Source organism: Synchiropus splendidus, chromosome 17, assembly GCF_027744825.2.
Source record: "Synchiropus splendidus isolate RoL2022-P1 chromosome 17, RoL_Sspl_1.0, whole genome shotgun sequence".
Classification (NCBI taxonomy): Eukaryota; Metazoa; Chordata; class Actinopteri; order Syngnathiformes; family Callionymidae; genus Synchiropus; species Synchiropus splendidus.
In genome coordinates, this window is record NC_071350.1 from 20,528,984 (window position 1) to 20,552,580 (window position 23,597).

Here is a 23,597-nt window from a genome sequence, read left to right on the forward strand (position 1 = left end):
TTGCATGGCCCTCAAAGTGAAAGTCGTGTTTCTGCGCCCTCTGCTGTCGATCATGTGCCACTGCACTCGCCGTGTTGTCGTCCATGAGCGTGAAGTGTGGTGTTTGAGGGGGGGCTTCTGGCTTCGGTTCAGAGAAGATCTCCAGCCTCAGCGAGTGGACCACCCCCCTCCACCAGGGAGTTGCATGTTGGCCACTGGAGACACGCTTCCATTTGACCAGGTGACAGTTATTGTAATGCTGCACCCCCCACTCCCCGGGGTCAGCAGAGGTCAGCGGGGCGATCAATACCAGCTCACCGAGCCGCTGGTGCTTCCTCTGCTGCTCGTCCTGACGCTGACACCAACATCAGGTCTGTGGCCCCCGACACAGTGCCCTCGAACGGTTGCTTCGGTCCAGTGACACGGCCCACGAGACAGAAGACGGGCCAGCCATCTGGCCGCGGTGACGTCAGCTGGACTGTGTCTCGTCCATCAGCCCCGACATGAGAGAGGAAGCCGAGCGGCCGCAGACGAGAGGCTCACAAAGGTATTGTCAGTTTTGTCTGAGCTGGATTCAGACGCCGAGCCGCACCTTCCTGCACTGTCAAACAGACATCCACAGTCTTTTCAACAGAGTGCTGTTCTTCACTGACTGAACTTCCAACCTCAAGTAGAATCATCAATTGGTTGTGGCTCAACAAAATTCCCATGATGCAGTTCTGATGTGGAACCACTGCGTTTCCCACTTTCCACAGCGAGTGTGTCCACACAGCGTGGTCCCTGGAGTGGAGCTTCATGGTGAAGGTGCAGAACATGGAGGAGACCGTTGGAGCACGTGTCAGATCGGCACTTGCCGTACGCTCTCCATATCTCATATCTCTCTCCACGGCCGCCTCCATGTTCCACTCTGGAGTTACCTCTCCACCTTATCATCAACATTCGGGCCAGCTCTGGCGTCTCTTGCTGTTGCTGAGCGTGAAGGAGACTCGACTTTCATTCGACCTCATCGATGTGGCGTTTTTGCTGCCGGCGTGACCAACCACAGACGCGGCTCCTCTTTCAGAACTCACCTCCACAGGTCGTCCAGTGAGGGGCGCCAGTGTTGGCGCCATCTTCGTCCCGTGAACACGTCCACTTCAGACGATGCTGTCAGGGTTTCTCTGGCTCGGTCCGACCTGCGTCACTCTCATCAAAGCACTTTCACTTGCACTGGAACTAATTGTGGACACATGAGGCGGCCTGTCGGGCTTCCTGTCGCACCCACGGCCCATGTGGCGCCATGTTCTCTGTCCAGCTCGTAACCTTCAAAGGGCTTCTTTCTTCCCGCTGAGGCGCCCCCCGCTGAGTTGCCAGACTCAGCGCAGAGGTGTTGGCTAGTGGGACGACAGGTGAGCATGAGACGGAGAGCGCCACGCGAGCAGGAAGACGGAAGCACGCCACCAGAGTTTGGAGAGTTGGACTTCCAAAACACGGGCCCAGTTGGCCTTTCCATGGTTCCTCAGCAACGCTGGCTCCTGTCTGTCTTTGGTTTCCTCTGGGTACTCTGGTTTCCTCCCAGAGCCCAACGAACATGCATTTCTGAGCCTGTCCCATCAACTTGCTCCGTAAGAAGAGCCTCCTCCCTCCTCCTCCACCATCACCCTCCTGCCTCTGACCCCAGGTTTCCTGACCTGGACTGAAACATGCGCCTGCAAAGTGAGACCTACTCACTGACCTCAAACATGAAGGGGCCTGCTATGTGGCCCCCGTCTTCAGCAACCCCACACACTCTCAGAGCAGCTTCGTATCAAAGGAGCGCTGAAAGGTTTTGGCTACAAATATGGCTGAGGCTCTCTATTCCAGTCTGATCCAAAGTATGGGTCACGAACTGGAGATCATTGTGAACCATGTTCCACAGACACAGCACGAGTCATTTAACAAGCAGTTGCAGCGGAAGCTCTGATTGTAATCTCGCAGACTGCCTGGATGAAGAGCGAGCGTCGACTCAGCAAAGACATTCATCGTGTCTTCTTGGGAGTCTACTCTCGAGCGCAGCAGTCTCCTGAATTCTCAGCACAAACAACAGTAGCTCCTGTGCGTCTCCGGTGGGATCAGAGCAAGAGTCCAGGCTTAACCTTGTTTACCACATTAACTGTTTGCCTGCAGACACTGGAGTCAAGCAGACTGTGGCTGATGCGGTGGACGTTCTTCACGTCACATGTCCAGGGCAAGCACAAGTCACGTCTCCAGATCGGGTCAAGATAAAAACCGCCTGGACGCAGTGCCCTGTCTTTGCACCTTTGGACTGAAACGTTGTGTGGCGCCTGTGCGTGCGCCCCATGTGGCCGGCACAGCCACAGCCAGGTGACTCTTCACTCCCAAACAAACGTCCACAACAGCCAGTGAGACATTCGTCAAATCCATGTCAAACAGCAGCTCCCACTTTGACCTTTCATGTTCAGCGTTTTCCAAATAGCCTGCTGTTTTCAGTGTAAATACGAAAGTCACGTTCAAACGGCTGTTTTGAGAGTGGAACTGGTGGTCTGGTGCAGGATGCTTGTACAATTGAATATAAATATCCACAAGACGAGAGCTCCACTAACATTTCCGGATGGAGTTGCATTCCACTCCTGAAGCAAGGGCGTCAGAGGTGGGATGGCAACCACGAGAAGGTCCCGGAACATGGAGCTCTGTTTTTCTGATGATTGAAAAAGTGCTTCAGTAGGTGGACCCCAGTTTGGTGAGTCAGGTTTGGACGCGGAACAATCCCCACCGCTATCCTGACAGCGTGGCGACACTTGAGCAGTAAACAGGAAGCGGTCCATCCTGGAAAGACACGTGACCCCGAGCGCACCTGTGCTTCCGACGCCCCTGACTCTCTCATCCTCTTCCTCTGTGTGTGAGGAGACTCTGCCACCTGTGCCACCAGAAACCTGCCGTATCAAGCTATTTCAGAGGCAACGTTTCAGTGGAAGTCACGGGAGAGTGAAACCACATCAAGATTCGCTCACATTCATAAGTCCGTCCACGCTCCTCCTACGAGCGGCTGCGGGTTCACGCGCCCGTCCCTCAACGCAGTCTGCCTCGCGTTATCTGGGAATGAATAAAGCTGAGTCAACTGCAGCGCAGCGTTTCAACAAGCGATGCCCGGAGACGCTGAGAGCAACCAGCAGCGCTGTCATCAGCATAAGGAAAGCAGAAGCCCTGGCTGAAGGCGATGGCCGTTCTCAGCCAGATGAGCGTCATCTGAAGCCAAGATGAGCTGAAGCTCCTCAGCTTATCTCTGTGTACTGTGGGAAGTCACAACCTTCGATGGCGTTTCCTGCACACAAAAGCAGGAAGCTGGGCGGAGGAAGCGCTTCATCTCCTGCTCAGATATCAGAGTGGAGATACCGAGCTCCTGTCCGTGACCTTCTGCAAGGCTTCAGATTGGTCATCAAGATCGTGGCGAAGGCCTGGCCAAGAGAGACGCCTTCCCTCCTGCGTCACCACCTCCACACACGCCGTGAAATGGCCTTGAAACCAAGAGGCCGTGTGGTCAGTGGGAACCCAGAAAAGCTTGATCCACAAGAGAAGCAGCACTTTGTGTCCACCTCTGGTTGCCAGGTCTTTGGCCGTAACAGGGAGAACTTGCTGGGGAGAGTCCTGCCAAGCAGACTTGTTCACGGGGTGAGCCGCTCACTTCAGCTGGGAGCACACACAAAGACAGATGAGGTTCGCGAGATAAGGCCGACTTATGAGCCCGCGATCTGTGGCAGCAGTCACAGCAACGCTGGATCCAGAACCTCAGTGCGTGAGCTCATCCTGCGAGAGAAGGGCCGGCGTGGTAACAATGCCCTCTTCCTGCCTCTGCCGGCTCAGAATAGCCACGCAGCACAAAGCTTCCACAGGAAGCGCCACTCCACTCTGGACCACAAGACATTCGTATTCAACCCTCCTCCCTCCTTTCCGCCTCTGTGACGTGGGCTTCTGAGGAACAGCAAACCAGCGGTTTTGCGAAACCAGCGGCTGAGGAGGAGGAGGAGGAAAAGAGCTGTTTGTAGTGGCAATAGAAGTGAGCAGCGTCACCCAGACAGCAGGGAAGAGAAGCACAGCGATGCTGGGGAGTTTGGTTTCACTGTCTGGAAGACGTGGCTTCCGCTCCTCGCAGCACGCTGCCAGCTCATCACTTGCAAAATAGGATTCTACAGTGAAGGTGCGTCCTGTGTTTGGTGACCAAAGAGAGAGAGAGGAAGCAGCGGTCCGTTCCACGGCCGGACTCGGTGCAGGGAGACACCTTTGATGGAAAATAGTCCAGCCGCCAGGCCAAAGACTGTCTGCAGCGCAGAGCTAACAGAGCTAACGGCTAACCTGACCTGTCTGACTTCCACTCAACTGTATTGATGCTCATGGACTGTCAACGTCTGCTCTGGGCTCTAAAAGGTGGCTCTGAACAACTAAACGCACCACCAAATACATGTGAAGAGAGGAAGAATCACTGTTGTTATGAAGCAAGTTCAGGCAGAGAAGCCAAGGATTTGTCTGGAAACTACAGTCACATCATGCAAAAGAGAAGTGATCCCATCCAAACAGTGATTTCAAGTCAGTCCACACATCAATGAACCATGATCTATTTAGCCGTATTGCCGCCTCTTTCTGGACACACGGGAAACAAAGACAGGAGCTGCAGTGTTTCACCAGTGAAGAGGGAGTTTCTACAGGACTTGAGGCACCAGTGGGCTTCTGCGGGCCCAGACGGATGGGGCGGAGTTACAGTGAAGAACGTGTGCAGCTGGGTGTAAATCTTCCGGGGTCCCCTCCGCGTGTGTCAGGCATCTGCTGCTGGTTAGAGCTGTGTAATTGCAACTCTGGCCAGTGTTCACACACGACGCACACATGAACATGTGAAATGCATTTGCACACACACGCGGACTTCCAAGGACACGCTCACAGATCTGAGGTCTGCTGAACACCAGCACCAGAAGCAGAAGGTTTGCCCTTCATCCTATCACTTTGCCTTCACGCCTCAAACTCAGGACAGCTCATTCAGCTCTCTTGTTATATCTGACGACTGTTTCCCACCAGAGCGGGAGGTGTCACCGCATTTTACCTCAGAACGACCCGCAGCTGTGAACTAGCTTCTCACATGTGATCATCGATCTTTACACTCGGTGGACGCACTCTAAAGTCCAAAACACTTTCTTATCTCTAGCAGGAATAGTCCAGCCAGGAACGTGGGATCCTTCGCACGATCCTCTTAGTTTCAGTCACAGCTGTCGGACTGTGACAACTCGGTCCGGCGCCAGAGTCGGCTGGACACGCACCTCCTCATAAGTCCATGGGCTTATGACTCCATGAATTTTGTGGAAGTCAACGCCCCACTTTGACCAAGCTCCGCGTCTTCGAGCCGCTCTTTCAAAGGAGACGCCATCATGACTTCATGTCACTTTTCTTCAAACCTGCTTCACTGAAAGCATGACATTCGTGTTTATCAGGCTGATCCTCAGGAGTGCTACATCCTGTAAGGCCTTTCCACACACTGTCTGCCTCTCTCTCTCTCGCAGCACGGCGTGCAGGCCTGTCGCCAGGTGGCCCACAATACCTGCATCACCAGTGAGCGAGGATGAGGGGCCTCACTGAGCCACACACCCTGAGACTTTCTGACCATTGTGGAAAGGCTTCAGAAGCCACCGCGCTCTCCCGACTGAGGCGGACATGTGGCAACACAACAGAGCGACTCACTTCTTCGGCTGATTTTATGTGTCACGTTTCTGTGGCAACACCAGTGTCCAGGGCCCAGACAGGCCAAACAACCAGTGCCGCCAGTCAAATCAAGGACAGCGCTTTCTGCTCATCTGAGCAAACACAAGGCAAGTGTAGCTGAGGTTGCAGTAATATATATACATATAAAAATCTGAGCCAGTAAAAAGTGACTACCAGTGCGAGGAAAGAGCCGTCGGTCAAAGCAAACGGCCCCTTTGTCTCCAAGCCTAGTTCCACTGCAGGGAGCTGGGGGGCACCACAGTCTGCCTCTGCCTCGCTCGCCCCCGCCTCCCCTCCCTCCCTCCCTGCCTGCCGCCCCCTCTTTTGTCTAACAACCCGAATAAATTAGCAGCCGGAGCCGGCAGAGAAGCAGGACGAGAGGGGGAGCCAGGAGCGCGAGGGGCCGGGCCTTGTGGCGCAGGAGTCGGCTTTCAGTCAGAGCGGAGCGCGGTGCCCCGGAGCGCGTCATCACGGCGTCTGGACGCTGCTGGAGGAGAAGAGAGAAGGGCCGGAGGTGTCCGGAGCTGCGCACCTGGACCGGGAACCATCGCTGGAATTAGCTGCGCGTGTGGATGTCATGTAGAGCCGCTATCAAGCCGCGCCGAGTGGACGTGGACCTCTGGATTGGACAGCGTTTGCCTAGCAATCGGCCACAGATCCGGCTGCAGCGGGGCTCACATGCACGTAAGTGCCCGAAGCTTTTATTCTCACCCGCGCCTTCGTGATGATGATGGTGAGGGTGATGATGATGGTGAGGGTGAGGGTGATGATGATGATGGTGAGGGTGAGGGTGATGATGATGATGGTGACGGTGAGGATGATGGTGAGGGTGAGGGTGAGGGTGATGATGATGATGGTGAGGGTGATGATGATGGTGAGGGTGAGGGTGAGGGTGATGATGATGATGATGGTGACGGTGAGGATGAAGATAGTGAGGGTGATGATGATGATGGTGACGGTGAGGATGAAGATGGTGATGATGATGGTGAGGGTGATGATGATGATGGTGACGGTGAGGATGAAGATGGTGATGATGAGGGTGAGGGTGATGATGATGATGGTGAGGGTGAGGATGAAGATGGTGATGATGAGGGTGAGGGTGATGATGATGATGGTGAGGGTGAGGGTGAGGGTGAGGGTGATGATGATGGTGACGGTGAGGATGAAGATGGTGATGATGAGGGTGAGGGTGATGATGATGATGGTGAGGGTGATGGTGATGGTGAGGGTGAGGGTGATGGTGATGATGATGATGATGATGGTGATGATAGGGCTGAGGGTGATGCGCCCACAACGGCGTCTCAGGAGGATGGAAGGTGCATTGACAAGTTAGTTCCACCCCAGGCTGAAAGAGCCTTTTCCCGTTTCATTTCTCTGGAAGCGCCGTCCTCTCTTTCGCTCCCATACAGCAAATGCTATGAGAGTGAAAGGCGTTACGGCCAGTTGGTGTGGGACAAGTGAGAGGCTGCCCCCGAGGGCCCCGGTCCTCATGGCAGCAGTCACTGTCCCACTGGCTTTTGCGCTGTGGTGCTGTCCATCAGAAGCAACCAGGTGCTTGTGTTTCATGAAAGTTGACTGAATTCGCAGACAGAGTGGATGGACTTGCGCAGTGGGCAGTGATCCTCAGAACCCGCCTCCTCACTGTGGCTCCAGAGAGACCTGGTGTCAGCCCTGAGCCGCGCGTGCAGCCGCGGCGTCGTTCCTGTCCTGAAGAAGCAGTCGAGCGACTCGGTGTCCTCCAACTGTCCGACCTCTGTGTGACCTCGGACAGAACCTCTCCTTGAACAAATGCAACAACCAGACCAACAGAGAGAAAGTTGTGCTCAGCATTGTGGTGCTCCTTTGAGCAAGGCAGCCTGAGGATTCCCTCAGACCCGAGGAGCACCAGCTCCTGCAGTGGGTGTCCCCTGCATCCTCAGCTTCTGTGTCTCCAGATCGGTGTCTGCGTTTGGATCCGTCCAGCCATCTTTGGACCTGGGGCTGGTCGTTGCTAGCGTCAGCTGGTCAGACGGAGGTCTTCCACTCCTGCGGTATGTTTGCAACATGAGCCAAGCTGTTTCACGTTCCTTCCGTCTTGGTCCTGCACTGTCTTCACACACCTGGTCTGGAGTCACTTCTGCTTCAGATTAGCTCTGCTCATCACGTGGCTCTCCCTGGAGACCAGTCAGACTCGGAGCATCAGATCGCTGTCGGTGCAAAGAACCCGTGCTGGAAGAAGAGTCACATGCTCAACATGTCAGAGGTCAGAGGCTCGGCTTCATGAGGTCCGTGAATGTTCCAAAGGCCTGAGCCCGGGATTCTTCTGCGGTGTAAACAGAGAGTGGAGCTCACCTTCCTGGAGTCTTGCTGCTGTTTCCCTTTGCAGGAAGCTCATGTGGCGATTCCTTAGGAGAAGTTGCCTTTTCCAGGCTTCCCATGAAGCGCCACTGCAGCCAGCTGGACTCTCCTCTCTGGCTTTTATGCACAAGGCGTCTGGTGGTGGAGACGTCTCTCTCAGACTCGGCTCCGCTCCTTTCTTATCAACACTCCAAGCAGAGCGGCTGAGCTCAGGCCTCACGACTTTCCAGTGACTGAAGCTGCAGGACACAAAGTCTCAGGGAAAGGGAACGCTTGAATGGCAATTTGAAAACACGTGAACCAACAAGGCCACCAGACGGTCAGACGGACAGTTCCGTACGGACCGGAACAGGGCCGATCCTGCACCTAGCTGCTCGGGTCTGCTCAGCAGTTTCAGCCTGCCACTCCACTCACAGCTTGGTCTCAGTGGCTCCTTCATGTGTTCATCTGGTCAGTGCCTTGGAGGAAGTGTGGAACTGATGGCCATCTGGGCGGAGAGTAGGGCTGCGACTGACCAGTATTTTCCTCGTCGACTCATCGATTCATCATTTTTCCGATGAGTCGACGAGTGGGGCTGACCTTTGTTTGGAGCCATTTTGAATCTCTGTTTGACCTGAAGTTGCTGAAACCACCTCACTGTGATACTGCGACACCATCCGTCATGAAACAAGTGTATTCAAACAATGACACATCGTCCAGGAACATGTATCCACCCTGTGGAGCATGAAGCCGTGGACAGAGAGCTGCGGCTCTTTATTGGTCCCTGAGAAGGCTCTCAAATCATCACTATATCCTCATATAAAATATCAGTGGGAGGTGGTGAGGCGGAGCCTGGGGCCAGTGGGACCTCAGTCAGAAATGAACATGATTCCAGAGAAGGCGATGGTTCCTCACGGCTTCTCAGTAACAACCAGTCCTGGATGTCCGTCCTGCGCCCGTGCCTGTGTTGACGCCAGCAGCAACACGACGCGTCGATGAGAACCTTCATGACGAACAGCTGGAGTCCCGCTGCACGTCCCTCAGTCACCCGGGTGAGAGGTGGCTTCACCACAGCCTCTTTACACAGAGCATCATCCAGTCATGTCTTAGCTGCGGTGGAGAGCCAGCAGCGGGGATGGAGCGCCGACCAGCGCCGCCACACCTCCAGAGTAACTGGAGGAGCAGGTTTCACCGGCGAGGTGAAAGCGCTTGGCTGAAGAGTCCACACCACCGGGAGCGGACAGGACGCCAACCAAGTCACGGAGCAGCAGGCGGGAGAGTCAGGAAGACGGAGCCCGGCGGTCGGCACGCGCTCGACAGCAGCGACACCAAACACACGGAGAAGAGGAGGAGCAGCTCAGACGACAGAGAGTCAGGAGTCAGAGCAAAGCACTCACAGGAAGCTCAGGAAGGCCCAGCGTGACATGTGCCTTGTTTCTGCCTTTCTGACTCCGTCAGTCACCACACATTCTTCGATCCTCTGGAACATCCTCTTCCTGCTGATCCATACACGCTGGACCGCGTCAGTGGTTGGAGCACGTGGATCCAAGAGCGAGTTGAGCCAATGGTGTGGTGTTGATGTTGCAGGCGAAGGTGGAGACACACCTGGACGGGTGAGCATTTCAGCAGGACCAGCGTCCGTCCGTCTTCCCTGTAAGACGCTTCACGTCCTGGTGTTGAAGGTCCAAACACTGGTGTAGCTGGGAGACGCTGGCATGACCTTACCCTCTGAGGATTAGGGTCGGCTTTCACCTTAATGAAGTCACTTGTGCACATGACTCCACGCTGAGCTCGTCTTTCAGCTGGGACCTCAGTGAGGGACAGGAAAACAGACGTGGACTTTAATGCGCAGGTCTCAGTGGCAGCAGGGGCGAGGAGACAGCTGGCTTCAGATGTGGTCTGGCTATTTACAGGGCCACTCAAAAGAGAAGGAGAGCTCCAAGTTGTCGTCCACTGAAAACACAAGCGAGAGCGGGGCCTCTGCTCTGGCCCTTCACAAGGCTGGCGCAGGTCCATCCATACCCACATCACGACATCACATTCACCAGGTTCACCATCAGTCAAGAACCCTTGACTCTCAGGTCGTGGCTCATGGAGCTTCGATTGTTGCAGTGCATTTTCCTTATTTCTCATGGAGGTTTGGACCTGTAGGGGCCGGCAAACGGTCCCCACAGAGAGATACGGTCTCCACAAGGTTGTCAGGAATTGGTCCCCACGAGGCAGTTTAAACAACCCCCCCCCACACTCTCACACTCTCTCACACACGTCTTTTATGTTTTATGTTAACCCTCCAGAACACATGGCTCACCTTCAGCAGGGCCTGAACCAAAAACTGGAAACAGTCTCAGAGCTGAGGCTTAACCTGGTGGGGACCAGCGAGGGCTCCCCACAAGTCCAGCTGTACGAGGTCGTGCACACACACACACACACACGCACACACACAGAGAGAGAGAGAGAGAGAGCTGTGGCGACTCGCGGCAGCCAGCGCTGCAGAAGCCATTAGCAGGGAGAGGCGGAGCTCAGACAGCAGCAGAGGCCGGAGGGTCCAGAGGTGAGAAGCTTCCCTCTCACATAAAGCCGCTCGCACGCTCCTTCATATCCTTCACCATTTCCTCAGTCAGGCGGCGGTGCAGGCCATTTATTTGAGGCTTTGAGGCTTGCGTGTGGAGCAGGCAGATGATGGGGCTGCCATGCCAGATGTGATGCGGCTGAGACTGCGTGGAGCCTGCAGACCTGCGGTCGCACACTGATGACGTCAGGGCTCACGCGCCCGGACCTTTGCCACGCGTTGGCAGTGACATCAGCTTCTAAACGGCGGCAGGTTTCTTCATCTCCCTCTGTTTGCCGTCAGTGTGCAGCGCCTCTGACAGGAGGTGATGTCACGCACAGACTCCTCCCTCGACTGTGACAGATTCGGTCCACGGTACATGACCTTTCTCTGACTCCCAACTCCCCAAACATGCTCACGGAAGGCTCCACATTTCAGGACGGCCTTTGTTTCTCAGCCTCCTCTGACACGGTGACAAGGAGTCAGAGCCGCAGCAGGCGGGAATCAAGCCGCAGATTAGACTCTGTCTTCATTCCATGATTTCTCTTCCTTGTTTTCTGTGTCAATGGCCGCATTATGTGACCGCAGGTTCCTTTTTCCAGAAAGAGTTGTTCACCAGCTCTGACTCAGAGTTTCCCCACCGAGTGGCAGAAGGGCTTTTTTTGTTCCCCGTCGCAGCCCTGATTCTTCTCCAGACACAGAGCAGAGGGAAAACAAAGAGCGGGCGGGTTGTGCTTCTCTCCCTGTGTGGGAGTGGCAGCCGTCCGGAGCAGATGTGGGCTCAGCGTCCGCAGCAGAGTCGCACTCCTCCCCTTCAGGAGCCATGTGTTGTCTTCATCTCTGAGGCCTCGTAAGGTACCGGCAGAGGCCGGGCTCAGTAGGAAGTCTGATGGCACGTCAAGTCAACCAATTGTTTAGGCAGTTTCCGTCGGTCATTGCTGCTCCTCTCAAGTGTGGCGGCCAATGTTCTGCCGCAGGGTCCTCTCACGTGACTCTCTCTTGACTGGCGGTCCACAGTCCAGTTCTCACCCACGTCTGTGAAGCAGATGCTGATTCTCTTGTGGTGAGGGAAAGATGTGCCACTCAGGCTGTGCCACTCGCTCTGCCTCAGTACAGGTGGAGGAGGCGTCCGGGCCACTGAAGAGTTTCAGATCTGTCTGCCCTGCAGGACGGCCCCTGGGGGTGAAGTCACGTTCGCTTTGTGATCCAAGCGGAGGAGCAGGAGGGAGCATGTGCCTCATTCACCACTTCCCCGTTGGTGTTCTGGCTGCTGCACAAAATCCCTTTCAAATCCTCCGGCAGAGATGAAGCTTTTTGGTCAGATTGTGTGCAGTGGCTTTGCTGAAGGTTGTGCAGAGGGTCTGGTTTGTGAGGCCTTCCCTGGGAGTCACGTGGGAACTTCTGTCTTTATGCTCTTTCCCGTGGTCCTGACCCAGCCCGGGGATTCTTGCCAGCTTCATTCTGTCCTCATGCAGGGATGTGGAGACACCAAGAGCTTCTTTGCCTCTTGTCTTTTGGACTGATGATGCTCTCCCTTGCTTGCTTGGTTTGCAGGTCCCAGCCATGTCTTTAACAGGTGAAGGCGGGTCAAGACGGAGGCGTTGGGTCAGTGGAGCGGCTCCCTGGCGCTGGGGGCCACTGCTGCGTCTGAGCGTGATCCTGGCCCAGGTCTCCAGTGTCCTGGGAGCACTGGAGCTGCAGCTGGATGAAGAGCAGCCAGCCGGGACCATCGTGGGCGACATCAGCGCCGGGCTGCCTCCTGGGGAAACCGCCAGTCTTTACTTCATCTCGGACCACGAGGGCACAGGCGTCGGCAGCGACCTCCACATCGACGAGACCACAGGCATCATAAGGACGGCGCGGCGGCTGGACCGCGAGCAGAGGGACCAGTACAGCTTCATCGCAGTCACCATGACTGGAGTCACCATCCCGGTGTCCGTCACCGTCATCGACATCAACGACCATGCACCCGTCTTCCCCAAAGACAAGGTTGTGCTTAAAGTTCCCGAGCACACTTCAGTGGGCAGCAGGTTTTCCCTGGAGCCGGCCAGCGACGCGGACAAGGAGCAGCTGACCACGCAAGGCTACGCCATTCGAGAGGGCAACGTCGGGCAGGCCTTCAGGCTGGAGAGCAAGAGAGCCAGCAACAAGGCTCTGTCTCTGGATCTGGTGGTCAACGGCCTCCTGGACCGGGAAAAACGTTCCTCATACACTCTGGTCCTGGAAGCCTTTGATGGGGGCTCACCGCGGAAGATGGGCTCCATGACCCTGGAGGTGGTGGTGACGGACGTCAACGATCACGCTCCGGTCTACAATCAGAGCAGATACCACGCCATCATATCCGAAAGTCTCCCCCAGGGAAGCAGCATCCTGCAGGTGAGCTGGAGGCGGCAGGGGAGTCCGAACCCTGACTGACGGTCTCCTCTCTGCTCTGCCAGGTGTTTGCCACCGACGAGGACGAAGGGGACAACGGTCTGGTGCTCTACGAAATCAACCGCCGCCAAAGTGACCCCGAGCGTTACTTTGTCATCGACGTGAAGTCGGGGATCATCACTCTCAACAAACCTCTGGACTTCGAGCTCAAACGTGTGCACGAGCTGGTGGTCCAGGCGCGGGACAACGCCAGTCACCCGGAGGTATTCAAAGGTCTTGGGAGACGTTGACTTACTTACCCGCCGCTCACGGGTCTCTGCTTCCTCCCGCAGGTGACCAACGCATTTGTGACCATCCACGTCCGTGACTACAATGACAACCAACCCACCATGACCATCATCTTCCTGAGCGAGGACGGCTCCCCGAGGATCTCCGAAGGGGCCCAGCCCGGCCAGTACGTGGCCCGCATATCCGTCACCGACCCAGACTACGGGGAGTACGCCAATGTCAACGTGTCCTTGGAAGGCGGCGACGGGAAGTTCGCTCTGACCACCAAGGACAGCATCATCTACCTGATATATGTGGACCAGGTCCTGGACCGGGAGGAGCGGGACTCCTACCACCTGAGAGTCATGGCCACAGACTCCGGCACGCCGCCGCTCAGAGCAGAGTCTTCCTTCACCATTCAGGTGATGGACGTCAACGACAACCCGCCTCTTTTTGACCAGCAGTCCTACAAGCAGACCATTCCAGAGGTGGTCTATCCAGGCTCCTTTGTGCTGCAGGTCACTGCTAGGGACAAGGACCAGGGCCCGAACGGTGACGTCCGCTACAGCCTCCTGAAGGGCAAGAACTCCCACTCTGATTGGTTCTCCATTGACCCGCTCACCGGAATCATTACCACAGCGCGAGCTCTGGATTTCGAGTCAGAGCCGGCGCCCAGTGTGACCGTCATGGCCACGGACGGCGGCCAGCCACCGCTCTCCTCTACTGCCGAGGTGGACGTGGTCCTGCAGGACGTTAATGACAACACACCCGTGTTTGGCAAGAACTTCTACAACGCCTCCATCAAGGAGAACACGCCGCCTGGAACCTGCTTCCTAGAGGTAAGAGAGAGGCCCCTGTTTCCTTCAGCTGACCTTTGGAGGAGGTCAGTTCCACACCACCTGCCAGTCGTCACGCCGCCCCCCCCCCGTCCCCCTCCATTCCCCATTTCATTGTTTTTCCACGGTGATGTCACTGTGAACGTGAAGTGATGAACTTGGGGCAGTTTGATGATCTTCTGGAAGCGTTCGCTGCTGTAGTTGCGGAGGCCACTGTGCAAAGAGGCGCTTGTTCTCTGGGATTGTTTGCATGTTGGTGGGAACAACCCTCATTGGGGTCCGTTCAGTCGGGGGGGAGGGGAGCCTGCTCATGGCCTTGGTCTCCTGTGGCTAATACGCCTTGATGGAAAGTGGTCTCTTTCCTGAAGCTGCTCGTCCTCATTCTCAGCTCGCCAACACTAAATGTTGAAACCTGATGCGCCCAGTCGCCGTCTGTGAAATCCCTGGGTTGTGGTGATCAGCGATGACAAATGCTCAAGTTCAGGCTGGAGATCCTGCTTTCATGCTGTGAACAGCTGCTCAGACACGCGCGTCTTGGTTTCTCCATCCCCACTCCAGACGCTCAGCTGCCGGCCATGTTGACAGGAAGTGTCCGGCTGGTGTCTCGTAGCATCCGTCGACACCTCCGTCTCAAGTCCTCGCCTGTTTGCCACTGCGCTCTCACAGCCCTGCTGCAACGTCTCCTCATGCTTGGACGGAGCTCCACCTGTTTGCCACTCTGGGATTGTCTTCCCCAACACAGAGGGATTTTCAGAACCCTGTGTAACCTTGTCCAAACGTGGCTGGGTTTTGGGTTTGGTGCTGGACAGTACTTGACGTTAGATTGAAGAGAGTAGAACTTTCAAGTCACGTCCCAAAGCACCGTTGCAGAAGTTGCCATTTCCTGCCCGTCCTGACCGACTGAGTGCATCTCAAAGGTGTCTTACTGAAGCAGGAGGACAGAACAGAGGAAGGTGTGTGACATGTGGCTGACTCATGCCCTGCCTATCTCTCCACACCAGCCTCCCTGGACGACTCTGGCTGTGTGTTTCTTCTCCAACCTATCGCTTCTCCAGATGTCCTCCTATCTTTGTTTGGGCTCCGGAGTCTGTGTGGGTTGGAGGCCCCGTCCTCACCTCCGCGTCGAGTCTGAAGGGAAGTGGCTGAACCTGCACACATGCAGGCAATTGACTGATGTCCGACGTGCACACAGGGACCCCCGGGCTGTGTGCGGGGGGCAGGTGATGGCGGGGCCTCCGCAGGTCAGGAGGTCACACTAATCTCATTCCGCGTCACACTGAGTTAAGTTGGTGTAAATTGGTGAGCTTCCTGTCCTCCTGCAGGCTGTGTTTGCTTTTGGAGCGGCCCTGGAGTCGGGGGACAGCAGGTGGTCCCCGAGTCTGGAGGCTTCTCAGTGTATCAGATTCATATGTTAAGAGGCCAAGGAGCGACCTGCATGCAAGTCTCTGGTGTGAACGTGTGCTTATCTGGCTGCTCTGCTGTCTGCGCCCCGCACCGTCCCTCTGTCTCCTGTCAGGACTCAAAGAGAGTGGACTGGCTGGGACAGCATGTGGAGACCGCCGTGTTGTCTCATGTCTCCTGTGGAGTTTGGTGATGCAGGAGGATGTCTTCAGCTGCCGGTGGGGTCGTCACATTCAGATCTAGTGACATGGGTTCCACTGTTTCTGAGGCGGTCTGAGCTGCAGAGTCACTTCAGCCAACCAAGACCCGCCCCCTGGGGTGGCGGCTTGCCTGGCGCTCGCCGCCCTCTCTCCCATCGGTTTCCCCGCCACATGCTTTTGTGCGTGGCTCTTTTTGATTGTCAGGGTGGCCAGGAACGATTCAACTGCTGCAGTGGAACTGTGGGATTTTATACGTGCTTTATCTAAAGAAATGTTGGGTCCATTCATGGTCTGCTCCAGTCCGACGGCTGAGGCAGAGAACGTCTGACATGAGGCCCGCGTCGAGGACAGCACGGCTGAGACAAACCCTCCACCACATTGGCAGGATTTCGGAAGGAAAACCACGTGCCACAGGACAGAGGCAGGAGTGGAAATCATGGCCCGCAGTTGTGACCTTCCTTTGTGCACAGAGTGAATCCTCAGGGATGAGAGGCTGGTTTGAGAGCTCATCTGGAAAGAAAGAAAATAGCAACTCAACAAGGCCAAACTAGATTCATGTTAACTTTCAAGAGCAAAGTGATGTGTTCCTCAGTGAACCTCAGGCCCGACCTCTTCCGGACCTGGGCTCTCAGTATCAACTCAGTTGGACCGACTGTTTTCTGAAATGATCAGCGTCATGTGAAGCAGGTGCCCATTCTTCTGCTCCCTGCAGCCTCCATGCTGCAAGGCCCCAGCTGAGAGCCAACGGGGCCCGCACCAAAGAAAGCTAAAGGAAAAACTGAAGCAAAGTTGAACAGATGTTTTGACACTCAGTCCAGATTCAATTCACGCTGTCAGGGAAACATGGGGAAATAGGCCGAGCTGCTGAGCGCTGGAGAGCAAGAGCTGTGGACAGGCTGCGTCCTCGGCACGTGGCCGGCCAGTGCTAGGTGAGATTTAAAGACTTTATCACAGGACAATTGCTTAGACATGAGAACACAAGCTATTCAGAGGTCAAGTCAGTCACCAGTGTCCGCTGAAGAAGCACATGCTTTTGCTCCTCGACTGGACTGCTGGGGGATCGGAGGGTCCCTCACTTCAGAGCAACCTCTGACATCCATATGGAACTTTCCAGATCCTTGTGTCCGGCGCTGCGCTGTCCGGCCTCTCATTTCTACCGCTCCGTCTCCAACCTGTCATTAAAAGAAACGCGGCCCTCAGAGTTCATGCCACCAAGTCAGTCCACGAGTCATGTGAGGACGGCAAGATGAGGTGCAACAGTAGCTGCCGCTGCATGTTGCTTTCACCTCTGAGCACAAACACAGGTCGAGTCATTTAGGAACTGGCTCTGATTCGGCCTCCTGCTGCTCACAGTGAGGAAACAGGAGAAGGTGTCAGCCAGCTCGCTCCTCTGCTGGAGCTGCGTGCTTTTGGGCCGTGGCTGCTGTGGTGGAACACACCCGCGTGCAGTGAGCCCTGGAGGAAGCGCTTTGTGCATCTTGGAATCAGCCTCAGAGCTGCACGTCAGAATTCGAGCTACCCTCAGTCGTGACTGTGCTCTGGAGTGTGGAGCAACCTCCAGATGATGCCTGTGGATTTGTCCTGCTCGCTCTGGCGTGGAACTCCAGTTCACCTTGGCAGCCAGACGTTGTTCAAAGTGTGGGTAAAAAAACGCTCCCAAACAAGCAAGAGGCAGGGTCTGGACAGCCACGGATCCCAGAGCCCCTGCACAAACCCCCCCACGCTGCTCCGTTTGGCGTGCAGCCGAACCTTTGAAATCAGCAGGTGCCAGCAGCGACACGAGCATGAGCCCCGGCCCTCACTCTCTCCAGAGAAGCTTTCTGCTGTGGTGCTCCAGCTGGTGTCCTCACCCCCTGCACATCAGCTTGACATCGCCTCCATCCATTGGACGGGACGGTTAGACTGCATTTCTGCGGCAGGCTGAACATCTTAACACCAAATATCTTCCCCGCAGCTGGGAGTGAAGACGGTGTGAACCTCTGAATGGAGGCTGTGGCGGAGGTGGCGGTGGTTGCCATGACGATGAGCGGTGTGGAAGGAGGACAGGGCAGCCCTCGTTCATCACTGTCTGTGTGTGTGTGTGTGGCTCCACCCACTGTGCCCTTGAAACACGCACTCCCTCTTCACCGTACCTGGGTCCTGCACCATTGCTCATGGCGTAGTGGAGCGAACGGGGCCTGCTGTTAACAGGCTGCTCTTCTGTGCTCCTGCGTGGTGGCTGGCATCTGTGGGTGCAGGCAGCAGGAACCTTCACCCCTGTGGAGGACGGTGCCGCTCAGATAAAATGTGTGTGTGATGGTCGAAGCAGAATGATTTTCAATGGGTTCAGCGGTAGCTATGGCAACAGGACTCCTTGGACCACAGGGAGGAGAGAGGGGGAGGCGTCGGGGTTCCTGTCTGCGCCTGGCGATAAGCCGCTGATGGGAAGCGTTTCTCACAGATGGGGCTTCTTTTCCTGATCCAGAACACGCTGCTCATCGCCTGAACATGAGGCCCTGCAGTCTGAAAACCTGTGGTCCTTCCTTCTCAGATGGCATTTTCTGAGTCTTTCTGAACTGAGGTTTTGCTTGCTGGAAGCCAGGCGCCCCATGTTTACCCGCTGGATGGTCCATCCGTTGACGTGGTGGAGGTGACCCTCCCCTGTCAATGAAACATTCCTTCCTCCCACAGTGTAGCAGCGACGCCACGCCGTCTGCCGCAGCCAGAGCTGCACGGCTTCTTATGTGCTCTGGCTTTGATGAGGTTTGCTCTTCCTCTCCTGTGCCTTGCAGCGGGTCTTGACAGCCACACACAGCAGGCTCAGGCTGCAACTGCGCCTCTATTGTTTTCTAATTGTCACATTAAACGTGTCGCTCTCTCTGAATAGACCCGCTGGTGATGCCAGCTGCTGGCTCCGGTGCCTCCACGCGCCGCCGTGAGAGGGGGAGGCTCCCGGGAACCTTGGCTAGCCTCGCTAGCTTAGCTGCAGCTAGACGTGACAGACACAGATCCATTCCACTCTGGCCTGCACCACCTCCTAAGACTAATGTTTGGAGCCGAAGTGGGACAGAATGGGCGTCCTGCTGGTTAGGCCAGTCGCCCCACCGTCCTGCTCACTCTGCTTCCTGATGAGTGCTGCGAGGTGTCATCCTGCTGTTCCTCACCGAAGACTGGTCGTCTCAGCTTTCAATCCGGCTCCCTCTTTATTGGTTCAGGGTCCAAAAGACTCCCCTCCGATCCCTGCCTCTCTTTGTATTTGAGGGGCAGCTGCTGGTCTTGGTGCGGAGCTGCCTGAAGAAACAAGTGAGGCGCTGCCGAAGGACTGGCCACAGGAGGAACAGAGGGGCCCTGAGTTCCCCATCACCACTGCCTGGATTGTGGCGCCACCCTACTGGTTGTCCATGGAACAGGTGTAGTCTGTAGGTCTAGTCTGTCGCAGGTGTGCTGGCTGACGTCCCGGAGAGGGATGGAAAGGCGACGAGGAGTGAGACCTGCCGTCTTTCACACAGCTGCGGAGTGGGAGATTGAACAGAAGGGGAGGACGCTAATGCTACGGGCTGCTGCATGTCGGCTGTGGATCAGGGTCCGTTGCGCCTGCTTTTCCCACCACTCACTGCTGGAAGTCCTGCAGCACTGACGGGGCCGGTGCCAGGACGACCGTGTTAGTCACAGCAACTGGTGGAGCAGAGACGATCTCTGAGACTCACGGTGACAGGCCCTGACGCCCCAGGACTTGCTGTGCTACTCCGCTGGACAGAAACACCGGCGGAGGGAGGCAACCCTGACCCTGGATTCCAAAGTGCAGGGGCGAGTTGGTGCCAAGCTGCTCTGCAGATCTGATCATGTGACCACAGATTCCAAAGTAGCGATGGAAACGGAGGCGAGGGGGTCGGGACATGCCCTGATGTAAGTAAAGGCTCAGCTCCATGAACGCTGTCACATGAGATGGCCTCTGGTCGCTGTGGCTTCTGAGCAAGCTTGTCCGCCCAGACCACCGTCAGGCCGCTGGCTAACTGGACTTGCTTTTGTGGGAAGGACACATGGAATCAATCCTTTGAACTGGACACTCTGCATCAACCGGGGGCCCATCTCTCTCGTCCTTTGTTCTTCGACAGACTGATTCCACAGATGTCCCGAGAGTCATGCGCGCGTGTGTGATTCATCCTTGCTGGGTCAGCATCGTGGCAGGAAGGAGAGCTGTACCTTCCTCCAGCTGCCGCAGCGCTTGGTCCTTCCAAGACTAACGCATCACACACACACAAGTGGTGCGGATTTCATTTCAAGGCCGTCCCGTCCCGGGAGTGGCGCTGAGGCTGAAGAAGACTGGAGCGCCGTGGCAGGATCACGTCATCAGCGTCCGCAGGGCTTCTGCAGCTGTGACTTCAGACTCGGGTGAGCCTGTGTCTAACCCAGGACTCGGGGGCCCCACCAAGTCCAGGCTCTCGACGTGAATGTTGATACGGGAGCGTGGAGGATCAGGCGGTGTTGGGAGAGCTCTGCCCTTACGTTTACAGCCAGCCCAGATCTTCAGCGTGCACAGTTGAGGTGGAAGCCGTCGCTCCTCTCATCCCAGGCCACGTCTGGCTGTTTAACACTTGAAGTCACTTTAGTTCAGCCAAGCACTTGGTTGGTGTTTTGACAGAAGTCCAGAGGAAGACAACAGAAGAGTCCCATGGACAGAAGCAGCGGAGAAGAGATGAGCTGTTTCCCAACTCTACAAGAGCCGCCGGCCAAAACTCACAATGATGTCATTCTGGGCTCGATCACAACTTGGACTCGCTTCGTCTCACAAATCGGATTTAATGTATCTTGGATTTTCTGCTTCTCCACGTCCTCCACTCATTAAACAACAGATACGACGTCGCTCAGTAAGACCATCTCCTGCATCCAACCAGCCCGCGAGCAATGCTTGATATTTTCCACTTCCTCGCCACCTGCCAGCTTTTCAGTGGGACTTCCTCTGGTCGTAAACAGCAGATCCAGTTTCTCCTGTCGTAAAGCGGGGCTGGTACTTGAGTGGCAGTCCGTCACGCCGAGCCGTCATCCGATCCCGCCGCGACCTGGCTGCGTGTCCGGAGACTTCAAAACTTCGTCACACGATGAAAGGCACGCTGCAAGTGGATTAGCTCCGACGTTTGTGCTGCACTGTGTGTGTGAGTGTGTGTGTGTCCACACTGGATGTTGGTGAGTGAGCAGCGGGTGGAAGGCGGTGGTGGCTTTGTGTGGAACCACATGATGGCTTCATGAGGAAGCTGCAGGAGGAGGTGGGGAGCTGCCTCTCCTCTCAAACATGGGATGTCTGACTATAAGGCTGCAGCAGGAATGAGGGCTGTGTGGAGCTTGGCCTCCTCCTCCGCCTCCTCCTCCTGCTGCTGCTGCTCCCTGGCTCAGAGACAGCAGTGGGATTCAGCCCTGCTATCTAGGTGCAGGCATTTGAGTCTGTATCATCCGTCTCCGCGAGTTCCTGTGTGCAAAGCTCCCACCCTGCCAAGTCAAGAGCCAGGATGACTCTGGAACCTGCTACGTAGACTTAGACGCTGAGCTTCTGCGGGACAGAGGAAGACGCCACGTTGGGCCTTGTCATCAGTGGAGACGCCGGGAAAATGTGTTGATGTGCTAGTGAGAAACGTGATGCACAAATGGCTAGAGGAACTGCCAGACAGTCTCGCATCAGTGCAGCCGGCTGTGTGGTCGGAATCTTACGACAAGCCCAGATGTGTCCTTCAAGTGGACTCCCATAAAAGTGTGTGTTTGTCTTCGACGCGCTTGTTGTCTGCCGACGGCTGGTCTGAATCCTGGGAATGTTACAGAGTCACACACTTGCTCGGATGGTGTCCCAGGTCCAGGACCTGCACAGATGAAGAACATGGGTCACGAGTAGACCTTCAGGTGTCAGCAGAGTTCTTCTTCCTCGGGGTGTTGGGAGTCTGACTGTGGAGAGGAAGCCAGACTGGACCAGGTGACCGGTCCGACTGAAATGACGCACCTCCTCGGACACGATCTCTCTGGTCCACATTTCACACCCAGCAGAAGAGCCTTGTTCCAGCGGGCCAACGCAACACTGAGTAGATCCGGGAGGTCTGAAGCGCAGCCCACTTCTCTCGGCGGTGTGTTTCCTTGTGTGATTTCTGAAGGGAAGTTCTTGGAACGTATCTCGTCCCGCAGAACTTCCCCTCAGGCTTTCCACAATGGTGGCCACTTCCTGGTGTACAGCATGGCTTCCTGCCTCAAGTTCTCACACCACAGCGTCCGGTCAGGGCTCGCACTTCCACTGACTGACTCACTCGCCAACAGTATGAGAGTAGAAGGTTTGACCTAAAAGCTTCCAGAGAGGGAGTCTGGCCCATTCAGTGGCAGAGACGCTCCAGTGTGGAGCGTGGCTCCCCACCTTCCTCATTTTTCACTCCATGTAAGGCAGTGCTGCAGTGACAAAGAACAGGCTTCTGGAGTGTTTCAGCGCTGCTGAGTCATGTCATGCCCGTGAGGCGGGATCTGGCCAGGTCACCTGATATGTGCTGTGCTGAGGTCAGGATGCAGGACGGAGGAGTTGCTCTACGTCGACGTCGCTGTCCTGTTCTTCATCCCAGTCTGGCTGATTTTCTCAGTGCTGAGTGGCCCCAGCTACTGACAAGCAGAAGGACTTACAAGTCCAGACTGAGCGGCCTGGAACAGACCCTGGGAACACCGCTGTGCACTGGTGGCTCTTCTGACCTCTGAGAACAAGGACGAAAGGCAGAGCTCCATGTTACACGAATATAAACGGTGGCTGCTCATCTGTGACCGGTGTGTGGCTCATTGCTACACACGCAGCGCTGCAGTTTAGCGGGAGTCTAGCGCCTGACTGACGGAGAACAAAGGGAAGGACGGCTGGGAGGGGAGGGGGAAGACAAAAGGAAGAGCGCTGGCAGGCTCGCTGGCCCATTCCCCTGTTAGTCGGCCTCGGCTTGACCAGGTGATGTCACACCTTTGTGTCCTCACTCCTCCGGTTCACAGTGAGGGCCGGCGTCACGTAAACAAAGTCAAGTGTCTGGATTGTGAGCTTGTTAATCCCTGGACTGGTCTCGGGTCAGAGTCTCCCGACAGCACATTAGTCAGCTACTGTCAGTGACGGAGGAATCCCACCTCCAAACCGTAAATGGATGTCAACAGCTCTTGAACAAAGAAAGAGTCGACGCTGGAGCCAAGTCACGCTGAACAAATTCCCCTCAGTCAACTCTGGAGTTCTCAGGTTTTCCAGGTTCCGTCTGCAGCCCCAGAAGAGGTCAATACGCCGGAGGCCGCGGTGGTCACCCGCTGGATCCAATGTAGAAATAAGTAGGCGCAAAGGAAATAGCTGGCGCTGGTGTAAAAACACAAGTGGAGAGACGCTGCAGTGAGGAGGAACATTTGGTTTGGCCCCGTGCACAAGGCACCATTGTCCGTCCACAGCAGCTTTGCTAACTGGGTCTGACAGCCGTGTTTTGACAAGTTCCGCGGGGAGCAATGTGTTTTAGATGGACATTTATGGCGGCATGTTTCTATATTGCCCAAACGCCTTCAGTGTGGCTGCCTGGCTCAGCAGAGACACGGGCCGAGCACAGATCGCTCGCACCACAAGTGAAGTCCATCTAAACCCAAGTTACAACCCTGGCAGGTTGTGACCCTGGCAACCACGAGACACGGGTTAGCATGTCTTGGTGAGGCTGGAGATCATGGCCACGTCCGGCATCGAGTGGAGCCGCAGGGTGCAGACTGGACACAATGTTGTGTTAGGAGAGATGAAACCAGGTGGCAGGGATCCAGTGTTCTGTCCCCTGGAGCCTGGATCCTTCAGCATCCCTCTGTGGCTTCCTCACGTCTCAGGTTCTGCCTTGCTGGGCTGAATGTGAGCTAGCTGCCGCTATCTGAGCTGATGTGGCGGTCAGGTGGCCACATGGAGGGCTGAGGCCTGTGTGGGGGAGTCAGATGACGGGACATATTCAGCGCTGCTTCGTCTGT

At 55.9% G+C, this 23,597-nt stretch overlaps 1 protein-coding gene across 3 annotated transcripts in view; it reads left to right on the forward strand.

Annotated features, from left to right (window-relative positions):
- The first annotated feature begins 49 nt into the window (after positions 1 to 49).
- The window catches only part of LOC128748541 (protocadherin-16-like), a 47,447-nt gene continuing 23,899 nt past the window's right edge, over positions 50 to 23,597 (forward strand). For all 3 annotated transcript variants that reach the window (XR_008412805.1, XM_053847414.1, XM_053847412.1), the window contains exons 1-4: positions 50 to 6,384; positions 12,119 to 12,940; positions 13,003 to 13,200; positions 13,270 to 14,043. Coding sequence is in view for 2 of the 3 variants with exons in the window: in XM_053847414.1 (XP_053703389.1) it covers positions 6,379 to 6,384; positions 12,119 to 12,940; positions 13,003 to 13,200; positions 13,270 to 14,043 (1,800 nt within the window). In the remaining variant the exon portion in view is untranslated. The remainder of the gene's footprint in view (positions 6,385 to 12,118; positions 12,941 to 13,002; positions 13,201 to 13,269; positions 14,044 to 23,597) is intronic.